We start from the raw sequence: 19,708 nt of genomic DNA on the forward strand, positions 1-19,708 counted from the left end.
AGTGTTGTATTTACATTTGCATTTCTGAATGAGATGAATAATTAGGATTTAGATTAAATATCAGCTTTCTACAGCACCTGTCATTTATTTTTTGTGTTGCTGTTTTCAACTATTGTTATGTTTGTTTTTTTATGTTTGTCCATTTGTTGTGCTTGCACAACTTTAACAATTGTGGTTTTAGCATAAGTCATTCTTTCATTAAATTTCTGTAGCTACAGGTAAATAATCTCATAATATATAGATACATCTGTGCTTTGCATTTTCTATGAGTTTCCTATTGAAAAAACTGAGTTCTGGAATTGTTTCTGCATCAAGGAACTGAGCTCTTCATTAGTCTGCAACAGTGCATGTATACAAACCTCATTTTGAAATTTCATTTGTTCCATGTTGTCACATGAGATACAGCAATTTGTGACAGAGTGCAAAAGTTTGTTTCATCTAAAATATGGAGCAGACTTCTCAAGTAGGAACTACAACAATCTCTTCTCTGAGCAGAAACTGAAATCTCATTCCTTCTAATTTTTTTTCCTCTGGTTGTAATTTAACTCATGGTGTAGATCATCATGAGTTGGTGTTGTTGCCAGAAGATGTCTAACCTGGTGATTCAGTGCTTCCCCTTCCCTTGTGCCAACATCAGGCGCATTGAGCAGCCCTGAGGTGAAGTAAATTCAGATGATTTAGCTAAATGAAACAATGTTTGGGTTGTCCTTAGGCTGGACTGTGTTGATTGTGTGATCACAGTTACTAATGCTAGCAGTAGTGAGGAAGAGTGAAGTCAGGGGAATTTAATACAGTTGCAGAAGTGAGTGGCAAAATAATACTTTGTAAAAAGCTGACTTTATCTTGAGAATTTTCAGCTTTGCAAAGGAATTTGGTAAAGGTGATTGAAAGTCACTAGTATCTGTAGCCATGCCCTTATAGAATCATAGAATCACAAGGTTGGAAAGACCTACAAGATCATGTAGTCCAACTGTCCTCCCTTTACCATACCTAAAGAAAACCACTAAACCATATCTCCTAGCTCCTTCCTCTGCATGCTCTGTTCCTGCTATCTTACGTCTGGTAATTTTCATGTACACACTGATCTGGAGCAGTACTGAGTGCATCTCTCCTTATTCTAGATGAGTGCCCTATGAAGGAGTAAGTCTGTTTCCTATAAAAAAACAAGCCAACAACAACAAAAAACCCTTAAACTTTCATAACGTAAATTCTTAGAGGCCTTCTTGGCCATCTTATTGACTCCAGTGAACTCTAAAGATTTTTAGAATGCAGTAGTGATAACAGAGCAAAAAATTTTGACCAAAGGTTTTTGCTAGTTGGTCTGATTCTTCATGTACAAACTGTGGACATTCTTTTGGATTTTTTAAAGTATTAAATGTTCCTTGGGTTCAATTTCTCAGTCTAGGGTAGAATTTTGAAAAGGTTCATTTGTATGCATTTCAGTAACTGCTTTAAACTACATTTCACACTTCACAGTACATACATGCACTGCTACTAAAAGTCTGGCAGGTAAGGTGTTCACCCGACATGATTAATTATACTGGACCGACAAATGCTTTGTTTTTTGTTGCAGTAATAACTGTAAGGTCTCATTTTATACTTTTAAATGTGGTTTTCTATCAAAACAGGGCAGAATTGTTTTATGGAATGGAAGAAGAACCTAATTTACCCTAATTTGTTTTGAATCTGTAGTAATTACATCTATTGAATTTGATAATGGATCATTTCCAGGACAGTTTTCATAAAGCATTTTACTTGCTATATCTACACATTCTTCCCTGTTGTTTTTTGGGACAGAGAAAGAAGAGTGTTCAACTTGTAGATCTGTCTCATTTCTCAGTGTAGTAATAGTGTTTTAATTAGCTTTTTTCATTACATTTCTATTAATCTTGAGAAATCAAATGAAGAGAACCTTTCTGTTTGTCTGGTAATTTTATTCTGTAGAAGATAATTATCTTGTACTTAACAGATAATCTGGGATAATTAGTGATTTTCAGTAGGAATTTCAGTTTTTGAGCTTGTCTGTGGTATTATTACCTATTTGACCTTCTGAAAAAAGCAACTGACCTGAAACTGCATGCATTCTCAGTTGTCTTTAAGAGAATGAAGGAATGAAGGTGGGATTTTCTTCTCTGTAAAACAGACTGAGTTTAGATCCCTCTTGTGAGAACAGCAGAACGTCAAGATTTTGTGCAATTTAGAGTATTTTCTTTTCTGCTCAGCTAACCGTTTAGAATCTGTTATTGAGCTGACTGTGTAAGCTATTTCTGCCCCAAATCCCATTAAAGTAGAGATTTTCAGTGACGAGAATGTTTCTAGTTTTGAATTGTAGCATTAACAAGTTAGCTTGTCTAGATTAAAACTCATGCAATGAAGTACTGTTTTTAAATACTCTATAAGGATGTACTAGTGGTACATTTCCGACGGGCTTTATTATGAGCAAAGTTGCAATTCAAATGTGAGACAACACATACTCTCAATACTTAACCCTTGGTTTCCTGTTATAAACCCAGCAGTTACAGATTTGCTTAATAGTTTCCTTCTTCTCAGCTATGCCAGTTTTCACAGGTATATAAAGCCACATTTTTAAATAAGATCAAAATAATAAAGTATATAATAATAAACTGTGAGTGATATGTGGGTTCTTTTTAAACACATTACTTCACAAATCTGCTTTTCTGTGGCCAGAGTCAAAAGGGTGCAAGCCACTAGTGAAAGTCCAGTAAGAGTGGCAAGAGACAGGGAGGAACCTTATAAAAACTGGTGCAAGAGAAATTGTAATGTGTCGCTGCAGCCTTCATCTTGTGCAAACTAGTTTCACAGGATATACAGGCAGCATTTGTGTCATGCTTGCATGGCTTTGTTATTGAGGGAAGAGAATCTCCTATAAGGAACTGTGAATGCAATGGAATGAGAAGATGTTTTACATGAGAATATGGAAGAATATTGACCTGGTGGCTGCCCTTTGAGGTTTATCTTATAAATCTACTTAGGTCTGTACTCTGATTATTGCCAGCAGGTTGAGGGATGTCCTTCCCCTCTCTACTCAGCATTGCTGAGGCTGTACCTGGATTGCTGGGTCCAGTTCTGGGCTTCCCAGTGCAAAAGAGACCTGGAACTGTTAGAGAGTCCAACTGAAGGCTTTGAAGATGATGGGAAGGCATGGAGCAGCTCCTCTTTTAACTGAGAGAGCTGGGCCTGTTCAGCCTGGAGAAGAGAAGGCTCAGAGGAATTTCTGTAAAGAGTTGAAGGGAGGGTACAAAAAGAGAAGGGAGCCAGTGGTGCCCAGGATCAAGTGAAGAGCCACAAACATCAGGATGCACTTCACTGTAAGGGTGACCCAGCACTGGCTGGAGGCTGTGAAGTTTCCTCCTTGGAGATCTTCTAAAGCTGCATGGGCTTAGACACCCTATTTTGGGTGTCACTGCTGGAGCAGAGGCACCCAGAGACCCCTTCCAACCTCAGCTGTTCTGTGATCCTTTGACAAACTCTGAGTATGACAGATGGAGGGGAGGAAAAGAAGACTGATGAACACTTGAACACTAAAAAAGGCCTTCAGCACCTCACTTTCAAAGACCACAGAATCACACGTGCAATCATGGAATGGCTGAGGTTGGAAGGAAACTCTGGGATCATGAATCACTAGCCCCCCTGCCACAGGCAGGGCCACCAACCTCCACATTTAATACTAGACCAGGCTGCCCAGGGCCCCATCCAACCTGACCTTGCTCACCTCCAAGGACGGGGCATCTACGACCTCTCTGGGCAGCCTGTTCCAGCACCTCACCACTCTCGTAGTGAAGAACTTCCCTCTGACATCCAGCTTAAATCTTCCCTCCTTCAACTTAAAACCATTTCCCCTTGTCCTGCTGTTATCTACCCTTTCAAAGAGTTGACTCCCTTTTAGCTCCCTTTAGGTACCGAAAGGCTGCAATGAAGTCACCCCACAGCCGCCTTTTCTCCAGGCTGAACAAACCCAGCTCCCTCAGCCTGTTTTTATAGGGGTGATGCTCCAGCCCTCTGATAATCTTCGCGGCCCTCCTCTGGACCTTCTCCAGCAGCTCCCTGTCTTTTTTGTATTGGAGGCTCCAGACCTGAACACAGTACTCCAGATGGGGCCTCACAAAAGCAGAGTAGAGAGGACAATCACCTCCCTGTCCCTGCTGGCCATCCCTCTTATGATGAAGCCCAGGATACCATTTGCTTTCCAAGCTGTAAGAACATACTACTGGCTCCTGTTAAGTTTCTCATCCATCAGGACCCCCAGGTTCTTCTCTGCAGGGCTACTCTCAAAGACTTCTTCTTTCAGTCTGTACATATGCCTGGGATTCCTTTGGCCCAAGTGCAAAACCTAGCACTTTGCTGTGTTTAACCTCATAAGATCCATCCGGACCCACCTTTCAAGTCTGTAGATGTCCCTCTGATTAACATTCCTTCCTTCCATTGTGTCAATCGTACCAGTTTTGTGTGAACCTTTGCTACTACTAGCTGAGTTCTTTCTAGACACTGTAGAGAGCCAAAAGGATTAGCTGCTCTTCAGGGTGCAGTCAGGTTCAGGCAAGAACCCATCAGTCTACTGTGTGATATGAAGTCAAGTCTAAAGACAAGCTGGGAAGTCCAACTGGTGAGTCAGAGCCTGAACCTAGATTAGAGATCTGCACTGTGCTCAAAGCCAACTCTTTGACGCAGAACTCTTCAGAAGACAAAAAGCTGTGTGCCAGTCTCCATGCTGAAGGCAGCAAAGGGGAGGCAGACTCCAGAGAAAAGTGGAAGGATGGTAGCAGATCAGCTGGTTGAGCAGAGATCAGCCTGACTGGTATGGAACTGGGAAATGCTGAATGGAGGTGCTTCCTATAACCATGGCCTGGAGAGACGGGAATTGCAGACTGTTTTCAGTCCCAGGTTAGAAAGTGAAGTATTTTCCCAGTAGCAGAACAGTCAAATGTCTTGAAAATGCAGGAGAGGTTTGGTTTTTCCTCTACTCCTGCTGCTTTTTGATTACACCCAAGTGTCTTGGTGTTGTCTGCAGACTTGTGAAGGGTGCATTCAGTGCAACTATCCATGTCACCAACGAAGATATTAAACAGTTCCTGTCCCATTACTTTAATTTGCTTTCTGTTGGTGTGTGTACCATTAAAAGCAGATAAGTGACTATCTTGAAACATACTAACTTGCTCTGTTAGGCCATCCTGTATCTGATTAGAGAGCAGGTTATGGCTCGCTTATCTTAAGCACTCTTTCTCTCTCCAGAAATCCATATTTACTCAAAACTAAACAAAGCAAATTCTTTCTCTGCTTCTCTCTACTCCTTCATCCAAAAAAGATGAAGAGAAAAATGATTGGACTTGGGGGAAAAATAGGAATGAAAGAATGAAGTGAAAGTGTGAGTAATAGTGATTCACTGTTCTGGACATAAGACAACAGATGGATCTCTGTTGGCCTGTAATGTTGGGATGTCTCACTAGAGTAAGGCCTGAAAAGTTTGTAGAGCAAACTGGCAGACATAAGCATTCCTTTGTTCTTGGAAAGTGGTATCAAGATGGTTTATAATTATCTTCAGAGTCTGTTTAATAAATAAGTTCTTGTTGCTATGCTTGTATTGGGAGTCAGGTACTGGTTTGGCTGTTCACTCACAGTGTGACTTTTCTGCTCCTTGGCTTGCTTACTGTGCTTTGTAACTCAAGAGTCTCCTGCTGTTCTGTAGCATCAGCTGCTGTGGAAGTACAGACTGTTGTCCTGTGATTTTGATTCTTTAAACAAGATCTCTAAAGCTAATCCTCAGTGATTATAATCACTGTTTGTTCCCCTGGCAAAATAGGATTATGGCATAGAGATCGGGTTGTATTAAGAATGCTAATCTGATTCAGTTTGTAGCTGCTGTATTGTTGGACAACTGAATTGTTTCCTATATTTTTCCTAAAATCTTTCCAGGGTGAAATTATTTGTCCTAATAGTGCTTGTCATCTTCCAATAATTCTGTCTGAGAGCTGTAATCTGTAAAGCGATTAAAGCATTACTTATAAAATTAACATGTATGTAGATACCTCTTTCTTACAATACAAGGACAACATTTCTCAAGAATATTTAGTAATGTTACTGTTGAAGCCTTGGAGGAGATGTAAAGGCTTTGCTTACTGACTGTATACAGAATTGGCTCTTTATCCTAGGATTTACTCAGCACTGTGTTTCATTGGCAATGAAGTAACTTGCTATCCAGTAACTGCGTGTCACTCTCAAAATGATAAGTCAGCACAGCACAGAGGCTGCGGTATTGCTAGCTGCCCTGCTTTTGCTACAGATTGAGCAATGTTGGGTATTAATAATTTGTATATCCATGGCAGCAGCTGAGGTTTTTGATTGAGGAACTTAGGTTTTCCTAAAAATGCTTAGGTCGCTATTCTTGATTGGACAGAAACATTTGAAAGCATGCACTGAATGTGTACGAAAGATAGAAACAAAAAGAAAAAAAAAAAGGACTATATTTAAAATAACTTTCAAAAACAACTGCCAAAAAAAAACCCAAAAAACAAAAAACCCACCAAACCAACAACCTCGGCACTCATGATTTATAGAGACAGACTCCTGACCTTTGAACACTTGTGGCTGAAAGAGCTGGTGTGTAGGCGTCCAGACCTTTCTGCTCGCTTTCACATGCATGCCATTTCTACTGAGTTAGAGATCTATGTGGTTTTGGTTACAAAAGCTTTTCCACTGTGATTAGCTTTCCTTTTGGTCTGGTTTAAGCTTGCCTATGTTCTTTTATAACGTAAACATATTCCCGTTCTCTTCATCTTGAAATCCCATTTTGAAATATCCTTAAAAACTTCGTGGTTTTTTGGTTTTAGACATTAATGTATATGGTTCTGTGCTTATGGTCTGTGGTGTTTAATGGTGATTAAATGCAAAAAAAAAACAACCCAAAACCATAAAGCAAAAAAAACCCCAAACTTCTGCATGCTGCAGAGATGAAGTCTAAATTTTTCCTCTGTTAGGAGCTGGGTGAGAGTTGGCAGAGTTCTTCAACTCCAAGCAGTTTAAAAACATGGGTTTCATGTTGCAGTCTCTGTAACCTAGCCTACATGGGACTCTTTGTCACTGTTAATGTTTGCACTTGTCAAACGGAACAAAACAGGAGAGGAAAGGAGGCTGTAAGCACCTAAAAAAGTAGGTCAATGGGGCAGCGGGTTATTTGGCCAGAAAAGAGTGAGTGGCTTCATTGAATCATGCCGTAATTGTTCTTCCTCTTTTTGGCAGATTGTTCTGCTGTGTTTTAACTTCCTATGTTAATGTTTATGTCTGATTTTTAACCACTTTAGAACCTCTGCTAGGTGTACAGGAAAGAGAAATTTAATTTCTCTAATCGAATACTTTTAAAAGTACAGAAATAATTCTGTTGTTTTCAGTAGCATTAGTGAATTTGAGAGTAGCATCAGCTTTGTTTTTATATCACAGATGTCCTTTTTAGAATTTAATGCTTAATGTAAATACTGCATATATGCTGTAAATACTGTGGGGTAAGTTTGGAATACCATTTCATTTTTTAGAATAGTTTTTGAACTGGGTTTTGAAAGAAGAATTTAATGTTTGTCTGAGGCAGCGGCAATAATGTAGCTGATAACTTTGCTGGTCAGCAGCAGCATTCTATACATTCTGCCATCCTGTAGCAATTCTGGGTGTTTGAAGAAGAGAAGGCATCAGTGGAAAAGGCAGTGGAGAGCCAGGTAAGAGTTTTAGAGAAGTAACATTTAAATAACGGCATAGAGAGTTGCTTTGCAGGTAGCATATGAAAGCGAAGATGTAGGTGGTGTGCTTGATACCACATTTAAAAGTAAAAATGATGTCAAGGTTAAAGATAGACATAAAGTGACAGCAGCTTGAAGCAGAGATGAAATAGTTTTAGGATATACTGCTTAACATAGGACAGAGCTTTAAGGCAAGGTGAATTCTGACAGTGAAAGTAGGCAGAATATGGCATTAATAAATCACCCTGGTTGGAACGAATACTTGTTTTTATTTAGAAAATAATAATTCTGTAATTCATTGACTTAGAAACTCTTCTTTGTGATTTTTTTTACAGTTCATAATTTAACGCTTTTGTGCAGAAGAGGATACTCCACATTATTCTTGAGAAGAACCAGCATTTCATCCCTAAACCATACACTTCGACAAGTCCCAAAGTATAAAAGGTAAAATAAAAGGTATTTTTTAATTAGTAAAATTCCTCTGGCTTTCTGTCATCACTGAAAGTCCGTGGCAAAGTAGTGTCTTTTGTTGCTGTAGAACACGACTGAATTTGATTTTTAGAAACAGACATAGCCCTTGATTTCTGTGCTGCTGGCTTTAAAGTTGCCTGATTTCATTGGATGTATTTCTGCAGTCTTGTCCACTGACATGTATCATTGATAGTTACAGTGTCTTGCTACCTCAGATGCAAAGGCAAAAGGCTCAGACCTTGAAAAGAGAGAGAAAAATGCACTACGTGTACATTTGAGATAGTTTTTAAGTTCCTTTAATTGTTTTGGATACCAAATCCAATTCTGGCAGAAGATCTGTATAGTGTAACAAGGGAATTATTTTTTTCCATAAACTGAGCACTTTGTTAAAGTGAAAAATACTGACTCTAAAATTCAGATTCTGCATAAGGAAGGTGTCAGTTATGTCGCAAGTTGTGTTTAGTGACACACTTAGCTATATGTTTTTCTTTTGCATATTAATGGAACAGTGTATCATTTAGCCAATGGAATTACGTGTTACTCTCGATCCCTATAAGTTCCCAAATTGTTTAAAAATTGATGCAGGGTTAGAACTGTGACTAGTGCGTATCTCTGTCAATGCATATTGTGTAGTCTAAATGAAAACGAAGTTCCAGTCTTCTTTAATTCTGTGCTAGTGATGGTAGATTGCTTTTACAGCTGAGCAATGTAACCTCTGTTACTGTTGCTTACTTTTCACAAACATTTGAACATTGTCAAAATTTGTTTTTCTCTTGCCATTTCTGGCTTGTTTTCAAATAGTGCAGATTTGTTACTTTATAAACCTTGGCCAACAGATGTATTGAAATCAGTTTGTAGGGACAGCCAGCACAATTGCTGTTTTGAAGTGTTTCAGTAGTAGAATGGTTTACTTCAAGTGTTGCTACAGGGCGTTGGACTTTGGAGAATAAATGCAACACAAAGCTTGGCCTTGAACAAGTGGTTAAGAGGGTTCTTACGTAAAATTGCATGCACACTGTGCCTTGAAGGGGACTGCGCTGCAGCCCAGCTTTCCCAATAATAACTTTCCCATTATGCTCAGTTCTGAAGTTTTGCAGAGAGAAAGGCTAATATTGTGAAGGAAACGTCCTTAATATGTGGCTGTTGTAGACAGTGAGACAGTTTGGTTTGAACATAAGCTTTCTTCCTCAGTTTCCCTTAGTGTTCAGAAACTGGGATTAAATCTTCCTGGAACATTTTGTGGACTGTTTGGATCATGAAGTAGCAGCTGCCATCTTTCTTGTGGTATTAACACTGCAAGTTCTGCCAGATTTGGCACTTTCAGAATCAAATGAATCTTTCTCAGAAATTGTGAGTTACTGAAGTGACTAAAATGAGCTCCTTTGAAACAAATGGAATTCCTGTTTAATATTAAGTTTATACCATATTAAGAACACCTGAAGATCTGCAACTGTAGTTTTTATATAAAATTTCTTGTTGCACACAGTTATTCCTTAATCTCTTACATTCCAGTCCTGCTACTCATTAAGCTGCTTTTGACAACTGACTTTTTTATGTCAGAGAGATTTTACTTCACTGTTTTATCTTTGGCATTTGATCTTTCTGTACACCTTTATAGTTCTGTAGTTTTTGGGTGGGTATTTCTTTATATTACTTTAATTTTAAATACCCAAATTTGAAGCCAGGAAAAGGTTTATATTGGCTTTGTGCAAATTTATTGATTATGACATGTAATAAAGCAGTGTTCTCTTAAACTCTGTCATGTAAAATAAAATAAGAAAGTCCAGGTTATAATGGCAATGGAGACTAGATTAGACAAGGTCAGCACAGAACAGAAAACCAAGAGGAGAAGAAAAGCAGTTTAAAGAGCAAATAAGAACAAGTATGCTCTGATAAAGTATATGGTTATTCCTCTGGAGTTACATTTTGATTTCTTTTTCTTTTCTTACAGGCAAACGTACAAATGTCTACCACAAGACTAAAGTGTGCTATGTTATGTTTTTTACCATAAGCACCCATAAAATGAGCTCCATTGCAGACAGGTACGTTTGTAGAAGCTGTGAGTTTTGAGGGAATTACTGTTAAATATTTACTTTACTGTTTTTATTCTTGTAGTTAATATACAGAGAACAATATTTATGCAAAAAGAAAATAAGAGGGGTGAATTTTTGGCTACTTTTGGCCACTTTTGGTTGTCTTTCAATGAATTGTGTTGTAATCATTGGAAAAAGTTCATTTTGTTGTTTGAGGTATATGGCTTTTTTCAGACATGGAACAGCGTCTCTGCAAGTTGAGTTGATTTTTAATGCTTACTTGATTTTTTTTTTTTTAAGTACTTCACTGTTTGATTAAGGGAAACAAATACACTTAAATGATTAGTGATGCTACAGTAAAGTGACCTGGTAACCTATTTCAAGGGAAAAGTAATAGCTGAGGCGTGGTTTCTACTTGATTCCTTGCCCTAGACTTTCTTAGCAGCTTGGGTGAACATCTGTCCCTAATATACTGCTTATTACTATTTTTGAGACTTCAGGAAAAGAGACATGCATAAAATTTACAGAAAGTTAAGCCCATTCTGAATAAAACGCAATAAATATAAAGCTTAAATGTTTTAAAATACTTACGTGGGTTTTTATAGTAAAGTTTTGCTGAATCTCTCTGAAACTTCAGCATTTTGAATATGTGAATTCTTTCTGAATGTATCGTGTTGATGTAGTGACAGAAGACAATTACTTCCTAACATCTCTGCTTATCATAATATATGATTACTTGATGATTTATCACTGTAAATCAGAGGGATGAAGTAAGCTTTTTGCAGTTACTTGCCTCAAGGGAAGGAAGCAGGAGGTTAAAAAATTAGGGTTGGACACGCAGTAGCCAGTGGGTGGACAGCACTAAGCAAACTGAATGCAGACAGAAGAAATGAGAGAAAAAAAATATGGGTCAATTATACAGCAGTTCTGGAAAACAAAAGAACAATTTCAGCTTGACTTTTAAAAGGAGATAAAATAAAGTATTGTATAACGTGTACAGAGGCTTCTTAAAAGTAAAATGTTCTCATTGTGATGTCTTAAAACCTCTTTAGCAATTCACACACAGTTTTCAGGTTGAGTAAAAATTGTGATACTTGTTTGGGAACCAAATATAATGAATACTTAGCGTTATTGCTTAGAGTTAATTGTGTTTACATAAAATTACTTTCATGGATGAAGTATAGCATGTTTCTGAGCTCTCTTCCATTATTGATGTGTGCAAAACAAAGACTTTCTTACTGTAAGTATTTCCAATATTGTAATAGATGTTGTGAAAAAGTAGAAGTAACAAATTGTATTTGTCCTGTAATGTTTTCAAATGGATAAAATAAAGCAAATAATTAAGAAGATAGAAAAATAGAATTAAATACTTTTCAATTAAGTGTCTATGTAGGGTTCCGAGTTCACGTTAGAAATATTCTAAAACTAGTTTGGGCTGTGTCAGAAATGCAGGTCTTTATGCTGCCTGTTTAGTAAACAGCCTACAAGAAGTTACAGCAGATTGACTTTGGGTTATTGATGATGGTCCTTGTGAGACAGCGCAGTAATAAAACAGTGCTTCAGTTTCTTGATTTAGGGGAGGTGATGTATAATGAGCTCTCTCTTGTGATATTTTTCTTTCTCATTATTTTTGTTTCTTTCAGAAATGATGGAAGCATTTTTGATGGTCTGGTGGAAGAAGATGACAAAGATAAAGCAAAAAGGTAATTTTTGAGTTTACTTAATACTAAGAATGTCCTATGCTTGTACCTTTGGACCGAGATTACTCAGTGGAATAAAAAACATGAGTCTTTTGTAAGTAACCACATTTTGCAACATTATTCAAGCATTTCTCTTGCTATTATTCTCTAGATACCTTGCATGTTTATTTGTATTTTTGTCTAGTGGGGTCAGTTGTGAAGGCCCAAGTGCACCCCTCCTTTGAAAATGTTGCCTGTGATTTGGAGTAGGTGCGACAGTTCTTAAAGCGGAGTTTTGTAGTGTGTATCTTATTATAAGTTCTCATAATTGCTATAAAACATTTTCTGTTTTATTTGTCAGAGTGTCTAGAAACAAGTCTGAAAAGAAACGTCGAGATCAGTTTAATGTTCTTATCAAAGAGCTGGGTTCCATGCTTCCAGGTAATGCTCGGAAGATGGATAAATCCACTGTACTGCAGAAGAGCATTGACTTTTTACGGAAGCACAAAGGTAATTGTAACAAGAAAAAATATATTTGTAAGTTATTGAAGTATTTATGATACGCACTAAGTGCATAAAGCATTAACAATTGTGCAGCTCCTTTAAGGGGATTGTGAAACAATCTAAGGGGCCCCCCAAATAAGATATTCCTGTGATTCAGGATTCCAGTATTCTTCAAAATCAGTATTGTTTTTTGGTGGGTTTTTTTTTTTTTTTAATCCCTTAGCTTTCAAACAAGACTGTTTCCTAAAGAGAAGCATTTGATTTCTAAATAACCTTGAAATCATTTGAGCTGGGCTGATGGAGACCTCCATTATACAGTTGCTTCATAAGATTCAAGCTGTCAAAGTTTTGCTTGTCAGGAGAGCTCTGCTGATCTGTTTCAGTGAACGTATTTGTTGGAAGCACATATTTTGATACTTAAGGCTGTGCTTTGAACAGTTGGTTTGTCTCTCCTGCTTCCATATAAAGCAAGATAAATTACTGAAAAAGCTAATGCAAGGGAATCTGTGCTCTCTCTCCGCTGGCTGACATCCACATGGCTGTCAGCTTTAACTGGGATGATAGAGTATTGTGTTCTCCAGCAAGCTTTATCGGGCTAGTTTGTTTGATGAGAGAGAGAGTGGCATGCCTTGGGAATTTGGGAATGCGGACCTGGAACACAGGCATTTTCTTTTTACCTTGTGGCTGCAGCATTTAGGGGAAAAGGAAGACAGAAAATCTATAAATGCTTTCATCTGAACTTTCTCATTTTTGAGACATATCCACTTATATATAAAGCAATGAGTGTATGCTTTGTGAACTTGAATGTGAAATGTCAAAACTAGAAATATCTTTGGATATCTTTGCTGTGCTTTTGTTTCTTTGGTTGTTTGCACCAGCTGATGAGGGGGGATGCATCAAAATGAGTTATATTGAAATTCATTACCAGTTGTTTTCTTTTAGCAAAAAACCCACCATCTTCTACTAATCCTACACTATTCATGGCTGATATTTCTGTAAATGATAAACCCCTAAATCTGCTTGTACTCTTGTTATTAATGTGGCACCTTGTGTTTCACAGTGCCAAAAACAAGATTAGAATTCAGGAAAAGAAGCTCTTTCCCTAGTTTAGCCATTTCCTTGAGTAATTTTTTAGCTTGTATGTTGATTAGAAAACTGTAGCAACAAAGGAAGCAGCTACTAGTTAGTTACAAAATAAAATAAGTCGGCTCTTAAGGGTGTAAATAGGTATTTGTTTATCCCACAGTGTGTAAGTTCAAGGTATGTTAAGATGTGGTAAATATTCCCTTAGTATTATTAACACAGTTCAAGCAGCACCAGATGTGTTCTGCATAGTGCCATAGAATAAACTCAAACTTATTTTTTTCTGTTGCTGTTTTTATTCTGTCGTTGTTTTTTGTTGTTTGTGTGTGTGTGTGTGTGTGTGTGTGAGTGTTTTTGGTTGTTTTTGGTTTTGAAGATAAAAGAAAAAATGTAGCTGTAGGAATAGATATGTTTTAAGGCCTTGGGCTTTTGTCCTTCACCCAACAGGACAGAATATTTGTGTGACTGCAGTTATCATATTAAGGTATCTAAAGCTCCGACAGCCAGTGCTTACAGCATTGTTCTGCACAGGTTTACATTACAATATTTTGCACAAAATGCTGGCTAAGGTCAGACACTTGCTTTGCCTCCTGAAGTTCTTGGATCTGTTCATTATATTACCCTAGCAGTGAATAAATTGTCCTCAAAGATCACCTGCTTTTCTGTTGAAAATCCTACTGTGTTCAGCCACCAGATTTAGATTAAGTATGTTGCTTCTGGTTCTTTCTGGACCACTTCCACTTTGACTAAGCTTGGTACACTGGGAACGGGTCCAGATGAACTGTCTGATTTGTTTGCTGGCCAAAGTGGATTCTGCTTCTTATTGTAGAAGAACCAACAAACAAAAAACCAGCAGGCTGAGCACGCTGAAATTACATTGCTGAGAACTTCTCCCTTTGTACTGCTGCTTTGAGTGCTGCACCTTGCTTTGAACTGGTAAACAAGAAAACTTTGAAAATGCTAAAGTAGTGAAGGATTGATAAATGAGCAACATCCACACACAGAGGAGACTGGAGAAGCTTCTGCTATTCCGTGTTGTTAATGTGTGACCTAGTGAAGAGACAGTGGCTTTTAGGAGTGTGAATCCTTAAATTGTGTTTTTGTTTTATTGTAGAAATTACTGCACAATCAGATGCCAGTGAGATTCGACAGGACTGGAAACCAACATTCCTTAGTAATGAAGAGTTCACACAGTTAATGTTAGAGGTATGTTATTTCTGTTCTCCTGGAAGTAGAATATTACATCCTAGGGTGCTGTGAGTCCACGGTGATGTTTTTTGGTTTGGTGGCATGTCTTTCATTCACCTATTTTAGTTCCATCTGTATGTTTTCATGAAGGTAAACAGCTGAATTTTCTATGTACGTGAAATGTATACCATAGTGAAGTACTTGCTTCTGTTTTTAAAGACTTTGCTAACTGTTTGTAGTATTTCTCGAGTCTTCTTAGAAAGTATTGTGTCCACAACTAGTGGCTTACAGTTAGAAGAAAATGATGCAAGATTTTTGAAGATGTGACCTTTACAATTCCCTATTTAGAAATGCAGTTCTGTCAGGCCTCCAGTTTGGTAATTTTCCACCAAAAATCAGTCATGGTTTTTTTTCAGTGGGAATATGTCTGAGTTAAGCAGAAGATAAAGCAATCAGAAGTGTATTTCACAGTGTTAAAGCTTAAGTGAGATTTTACTACAGATTTCTCCTATTGAAATTGGAGATATTGAGATTTTAAATACTGAAATGTGTTGATTTCACCACCTCATTCATTTGTTCTTTGTATCTTTTCTCCTGCTTTTCTTTCTTTTGCTGCCAGTTCATTTTCCTGAGCTTTCTGGTGTTTAAAAAGATGTTGTAATTAAAAATAACAAGCAGACAAGATGGCAGGCCTCAGAGCCAAGTAAACAACAGCTAGATGCGTAAGGACCAAAATCTTGCCTGTGAAATCATAGATTATTTGAGAACAGAGCATATGGAAATTGTAATGCTCACAGTGTAAAAGCAAGACTAGGGAGTTTTAATACAGAACTCTCGTTATAATAAATTTAATTAAAATTGGTCTAAATTCTTTTCAGTGTTGCATATAGCTTAACACTTTTAACATGCAGTTTCTTTTTTATTTAACTGCCTATTATGTTTAATTTCAGGCTCTTGATGGTTTTTTTTTAGCAATTATGACAGATGGAAATATAATATATGTGTCTGAAAGTGTAACTCCTTTACTTGAACATTTGCCAGTAAGTATGAATTCCTTTCAGTAATGTGCCAGTTTGTCTGTGGGTGATATTCTACTACAAGTACTAATAATCTTTGTTCTTTTGGGCATTATAGTTGGGCAGATGTGTACGGTATTCTCATGCTTTTGCACAAATCCTTGCTCCTGGTTTGTGTTCTACATTAAATATTTCCTTCGGATATGCAGAATGCAGCTGGTGCTCTCTTAGGCAGGATTAAGTATTACCAGACTAGCGTCAGTTTCTCTTCAACATGACTATAACAACAGATGTGACTATAGGAGGTCCTTTAGAGTTCACTGCTGTAGTGGCCTCTACATGAATCAGAAGAATATTGCTAAAGAGCAGTACCTTGGAATTTTTTTTAACTGTTTTTTTACTTTTGCTTATTTGCCAAAGAACTCTCATAAGAAATGCATTATTGCTGATTCTGCTTTTTAGGCCAGGTGAATACTTTGAGTTTTGTCACATTCACTCATCTTTAATTTTGTTGACATTGCTCACTGCTAAATTAAACGTTCTAGTTTTTAGAAGTTACCTTTGAATAATATCACTAAGAAATGAGAAACATTAGGTCTCAAAGATGTAGAGTTACTGAGTGAAGCAGAGCTAGAAGAGATGGACAAATAATTGGTACAGGCGAGTTGTCTTACAGTGGTAAGAGAAGAATTGATGTAGGGTTGTAGGGAGGTGCTGCTTTTTGTTACAAAATGCTGTTTGGATGTCTTGATTGCCACTGACAGATTACAATGCACTACACCACCATTATATAATTTCTCGTTTAAATGCTGCTTTATTTACCACCCGGAGAGATTAATAGAAGTTCCACTGTACTTATATGTGCATGCATATCTGATGCATTCATGGCATCTTCATTAAATGATTCAGTGTCAAAGCAAATGAAAATGGTGGTTGTTTTTTTTTACCTGCAAAGTGTTTGCATGTAATCCATCAAGTGACAGTAATGAGTTAGTAATATTTCAGTGATCTTTTTCTGAATTGTTTTTGTTTTCTTTCTCTGGAATTGTTTTTCACCAAAATAGTAATGTTTGTGATGTTGTATGTCTTGCGTTATTTTAAAATGTATTAAATATTTCCCTTTCAGTCTGATCTTGTGGATCAGAGTGTATTTAATTTTATCCCAGAGGGGGAACATTCAGAAATCTATAAAATTCTGTCTTCTCATCTGCTGGAAAGTGATTCATTGACACCAGAATACTTAAAATGTAAGTATTTGCATTAAGAACAATCTCCTTCATGTTGTATGTGATTAGTTCCTTTTTGCAGTGCTGTGTAAGTGGAAATGTGTAGATGAGACATTCAGAATGAAACGCGCAACTTGAATGGAAGCACTTTCATGCTGTGCTGTTCCTCTTTTCCCTGAAGAGTAATTTTGTGTTGCGCGGCATTTCACTCTATGACTCTGTTTACATAGCTTCTATTTAGACCATTCTAGCAGCTGACAAGAATGAAAACAGGCCATGAGTGTTGGAAGGACATAAAGTTACGTTTTGGGCAGATGCTTGTTTAAAATGGTTCTATTTTTTTCACGGGATCTCTATGTTGTTGACATTCAGTCCTATCACACACACATTCCAAATGAGTTCTCCTTTTCTTTAGCTTAGCTAATATCACGCTGGCTAAAAGCAAAAGCTGTAGTTACTCGTAATCACCACATTTACAGCATCACAGTAAAGCGCGCAACTTAATTATTCCTGCTTTCAGTTTCTTGTTCCCTGTGTGTTTCATCAACCACGCAATCTTTTAATTTGTTTGCTCTTTTTTCAGCAAAAAATCAGCTAGAATTCTGCTGCCATATGCTGCGAGGAACAATAGACCCAAAAGAGCAACCTACATATGAATATGTAAAATTCATAGGAAATTTCAAGTGTTTGAATAATGGTAAGTAATTTCAGTCATATTGGAGTGGAATACTTTGGGAGCTTCATACGTGAACAGGCTTAGGATGACAGTGCAAAACTTAAGGAAAAGCTAAAATCGGTCTTTGAAAAGAGCCTGAAACAGAGTTACATCATTTTTTTTTTGTTTTAATGAAAACAAAGTCAGACGGCCCATCGGATATTGCACATACGTGCATTTGTAGGCAAAATAATCAGTCTTTCAGTTAAAGAAAGCTGCAAAACATTTTTAAACAGAGCGCGAGAGAAATTTAAGTCGATACTTTGAAGTAAGAGCCTGAATTAAGTATAATCTGTATTTAAGCAGGTGGCTAAGTTACTTCAGGATCACCAATACTAAGTATCTGCTGTTCTCATCGTTCTTAGTGAGCTGACAAGAAAAATGCGTGTTCTGCACTCCTCCCCCCACAGTTTCTGCTTTCACAGTTACTGCTCAGATCAGTGGATGGACTGTTATAGGATTTCGCTTTTCTGCACTGAGTGACCTCTCTCATCCACTGAACTTATTTTAGTCATTATTCTCACTTCTGTACTACAGCATCTTAAGTTTGCTTGCCTGTGCAGAGTAGCTTGTGTAGCACATCTGTTTGGTTTGTCAGATAGGTGGACTGTGGGCTGTGCTCAGTATCTGATGCTTTAGAAAAGCTAGAAAAACAGGTCTGTAAAGATCAAATATGATGATAAATACTGATCCATTTGAGTTGTGATGTGACTGCTGTTCTCTTCCATGCCTCTGTAGTAACCTTTGCTGACCTCTTCTCTGTCTTCCCTCAGTTCCCAATTCAGCACACAATGGTTTTGAAGGAACTATTCAGCGGTCGCACCGGCCTTCATATGAAGACAAAGTTTGCTTTATAGCCACAGTTAGATTAGCTACACCTCAGTTTATCAAGGTATGCACTTTTATATCATATCAGTTTTATACATTTTTAACCGTACTCTGAACAGGAACACTTTAGAGAAAATGCATAGAGCACTTCAGATAATATTGATGGAAATCATAAGGAGTTCTGTCATATGAAACTGAAAATGTCCATATTTCTTACTACGGGAGTACTGTTGCAAGTTCCTGCAGTAGCTGAAGTAAAGATTTAGAGTACTCTGTGTCCTATTTGTAAAGCCAAAGTAAGGTGACCATCTTCATAATGGTACTTCTTCCCCATTATAAGCATGTACTGCTTGTACCGCTGTGCTTGTAGACACTGGGCATGAGTTTACCAGCTGCATTTAAATCATCTGAGTGTCGGCCTCACATGGCTGATGTTAGATTCTACCTCAGTGCTATGCTACTAACCAAAAATCTCAGTGAAATTTACAAATCCTTTACCTATTGTAAAATTATCCACTAACTTGAGGTAAGCCTGGATTTAAAAAGAACTTATGAATTAGAATAGAGCAGTTTTGAAAGAGATTCTTTTTTCTTTTTCCCTTTCCAGGAAATGTGCACTGTTGAAGAACCCAATGAAGAGTTCACATCTAGGCATAGCTTAGAATGGAAGTTCCTATTCTTGGATCACAGGTGCTGCAATTCTTTCTGTATAAGGCAGCAATAGTAGCTGAATCACTTTTATGGCTATAATATGTAGAGTTTGCTAATCAGTAGCAATTATTTATAGCTTATGTTGGGTTTATTTTTTTTATTTTTTCTGAGAAAAGTGAAGCATAAAAAATGCAATGAAAAAAAAAAGCAACTAATGTATATAATGATTTTTTTTTCCTTGTGTAAAGAAAATGACTGTAATTTTTCTATTCTTTAGGGCACCTCCAATAATAGGCTATCTTCCATTTGAAGTTTTGGGAACGTCAGGATATGATTATTATCATGTGGATGATCTAGATAATCTGGCAAAATGTCATGAGCATTGTGAGTATGACTGTGTTGTGAATTTGCTTTCTGGATGTTGAGTTTAAAGTTTTTTTAGTGGTTTGAGTGAAGTTTTGTTGTATTTGTGAGTGAAGTTTCTTTACTCCTGTTGATTTGAGACTTACTACTGATCTCGATATTTTTCTTTTGATACAGAACTGGAAAATCGATTCAACTTCTAGTTTAGA

At 37.3% G+C, this 19,708-nt stretch overlaps 1 protein-coding gene across 45 annotated transcripts in view; it reads left to right on the forward strand.

Moving 5' to 3' along the window:
• The window catches only part of CLOCK (clock circadian regulator), a 52,138-nt gene that overhangs the window by 18,135 nt on the left and 14,295 nt on the right, over positions 1 to 19,708 (forward strand). For 42 of the 45 annotated variants that reach the window (XR_014945023.1, XR_014945024.1, XR_014945022.1 and 39 more), the window contains 11 exons: positions 8,078 to 8,186; positions 10,165 to 10,255; positions 11,890 to 11,949; positions 12,287 to 12,435; positions 14,627 to 14,718; positions 15,651 to 15,740; positions 16,843 to 16,963; positions 17,526 to 17,639; positions 18,431 to 18,549; positions 19,093 to 19,175; positions 19,414 to 19,520. Coding sequence is in view for 42 of the 45 variants with exons in the window: in XM_085544330.1 (XP_085400456.1) it covers positions 10,209 to 10,255; positions 11,890 to 11,949; positions 12,287 to 12,435; positions 14,627 to 14,718; positions 15,651 to 15,740; positions 16,843 to 16,963; positions 17,526 to 17,639; positions 18,431 to 18,549; positions 19,093 to 19,175; positions 19,414 to 19,520 (982 nt within the window). In the remaining 3 variants the exon portion in view is untranslated. 45 annotated transcript variants of the gene reach the window in all.

The sequence above is a fragment of the Coturnix japonica genome, chromosome 4 (assembly GCF_054131305.1).
Source record: "Coturnix japonica strain WE chromosome 4, WE-NBRP24, whole genome shotgun sequence".
Lineage (NCBI taxonomy): Eukaryota > Metazoa > Chordata > Aves > Galliformes > Phasianidae > Coturnix > Coturnix japonica.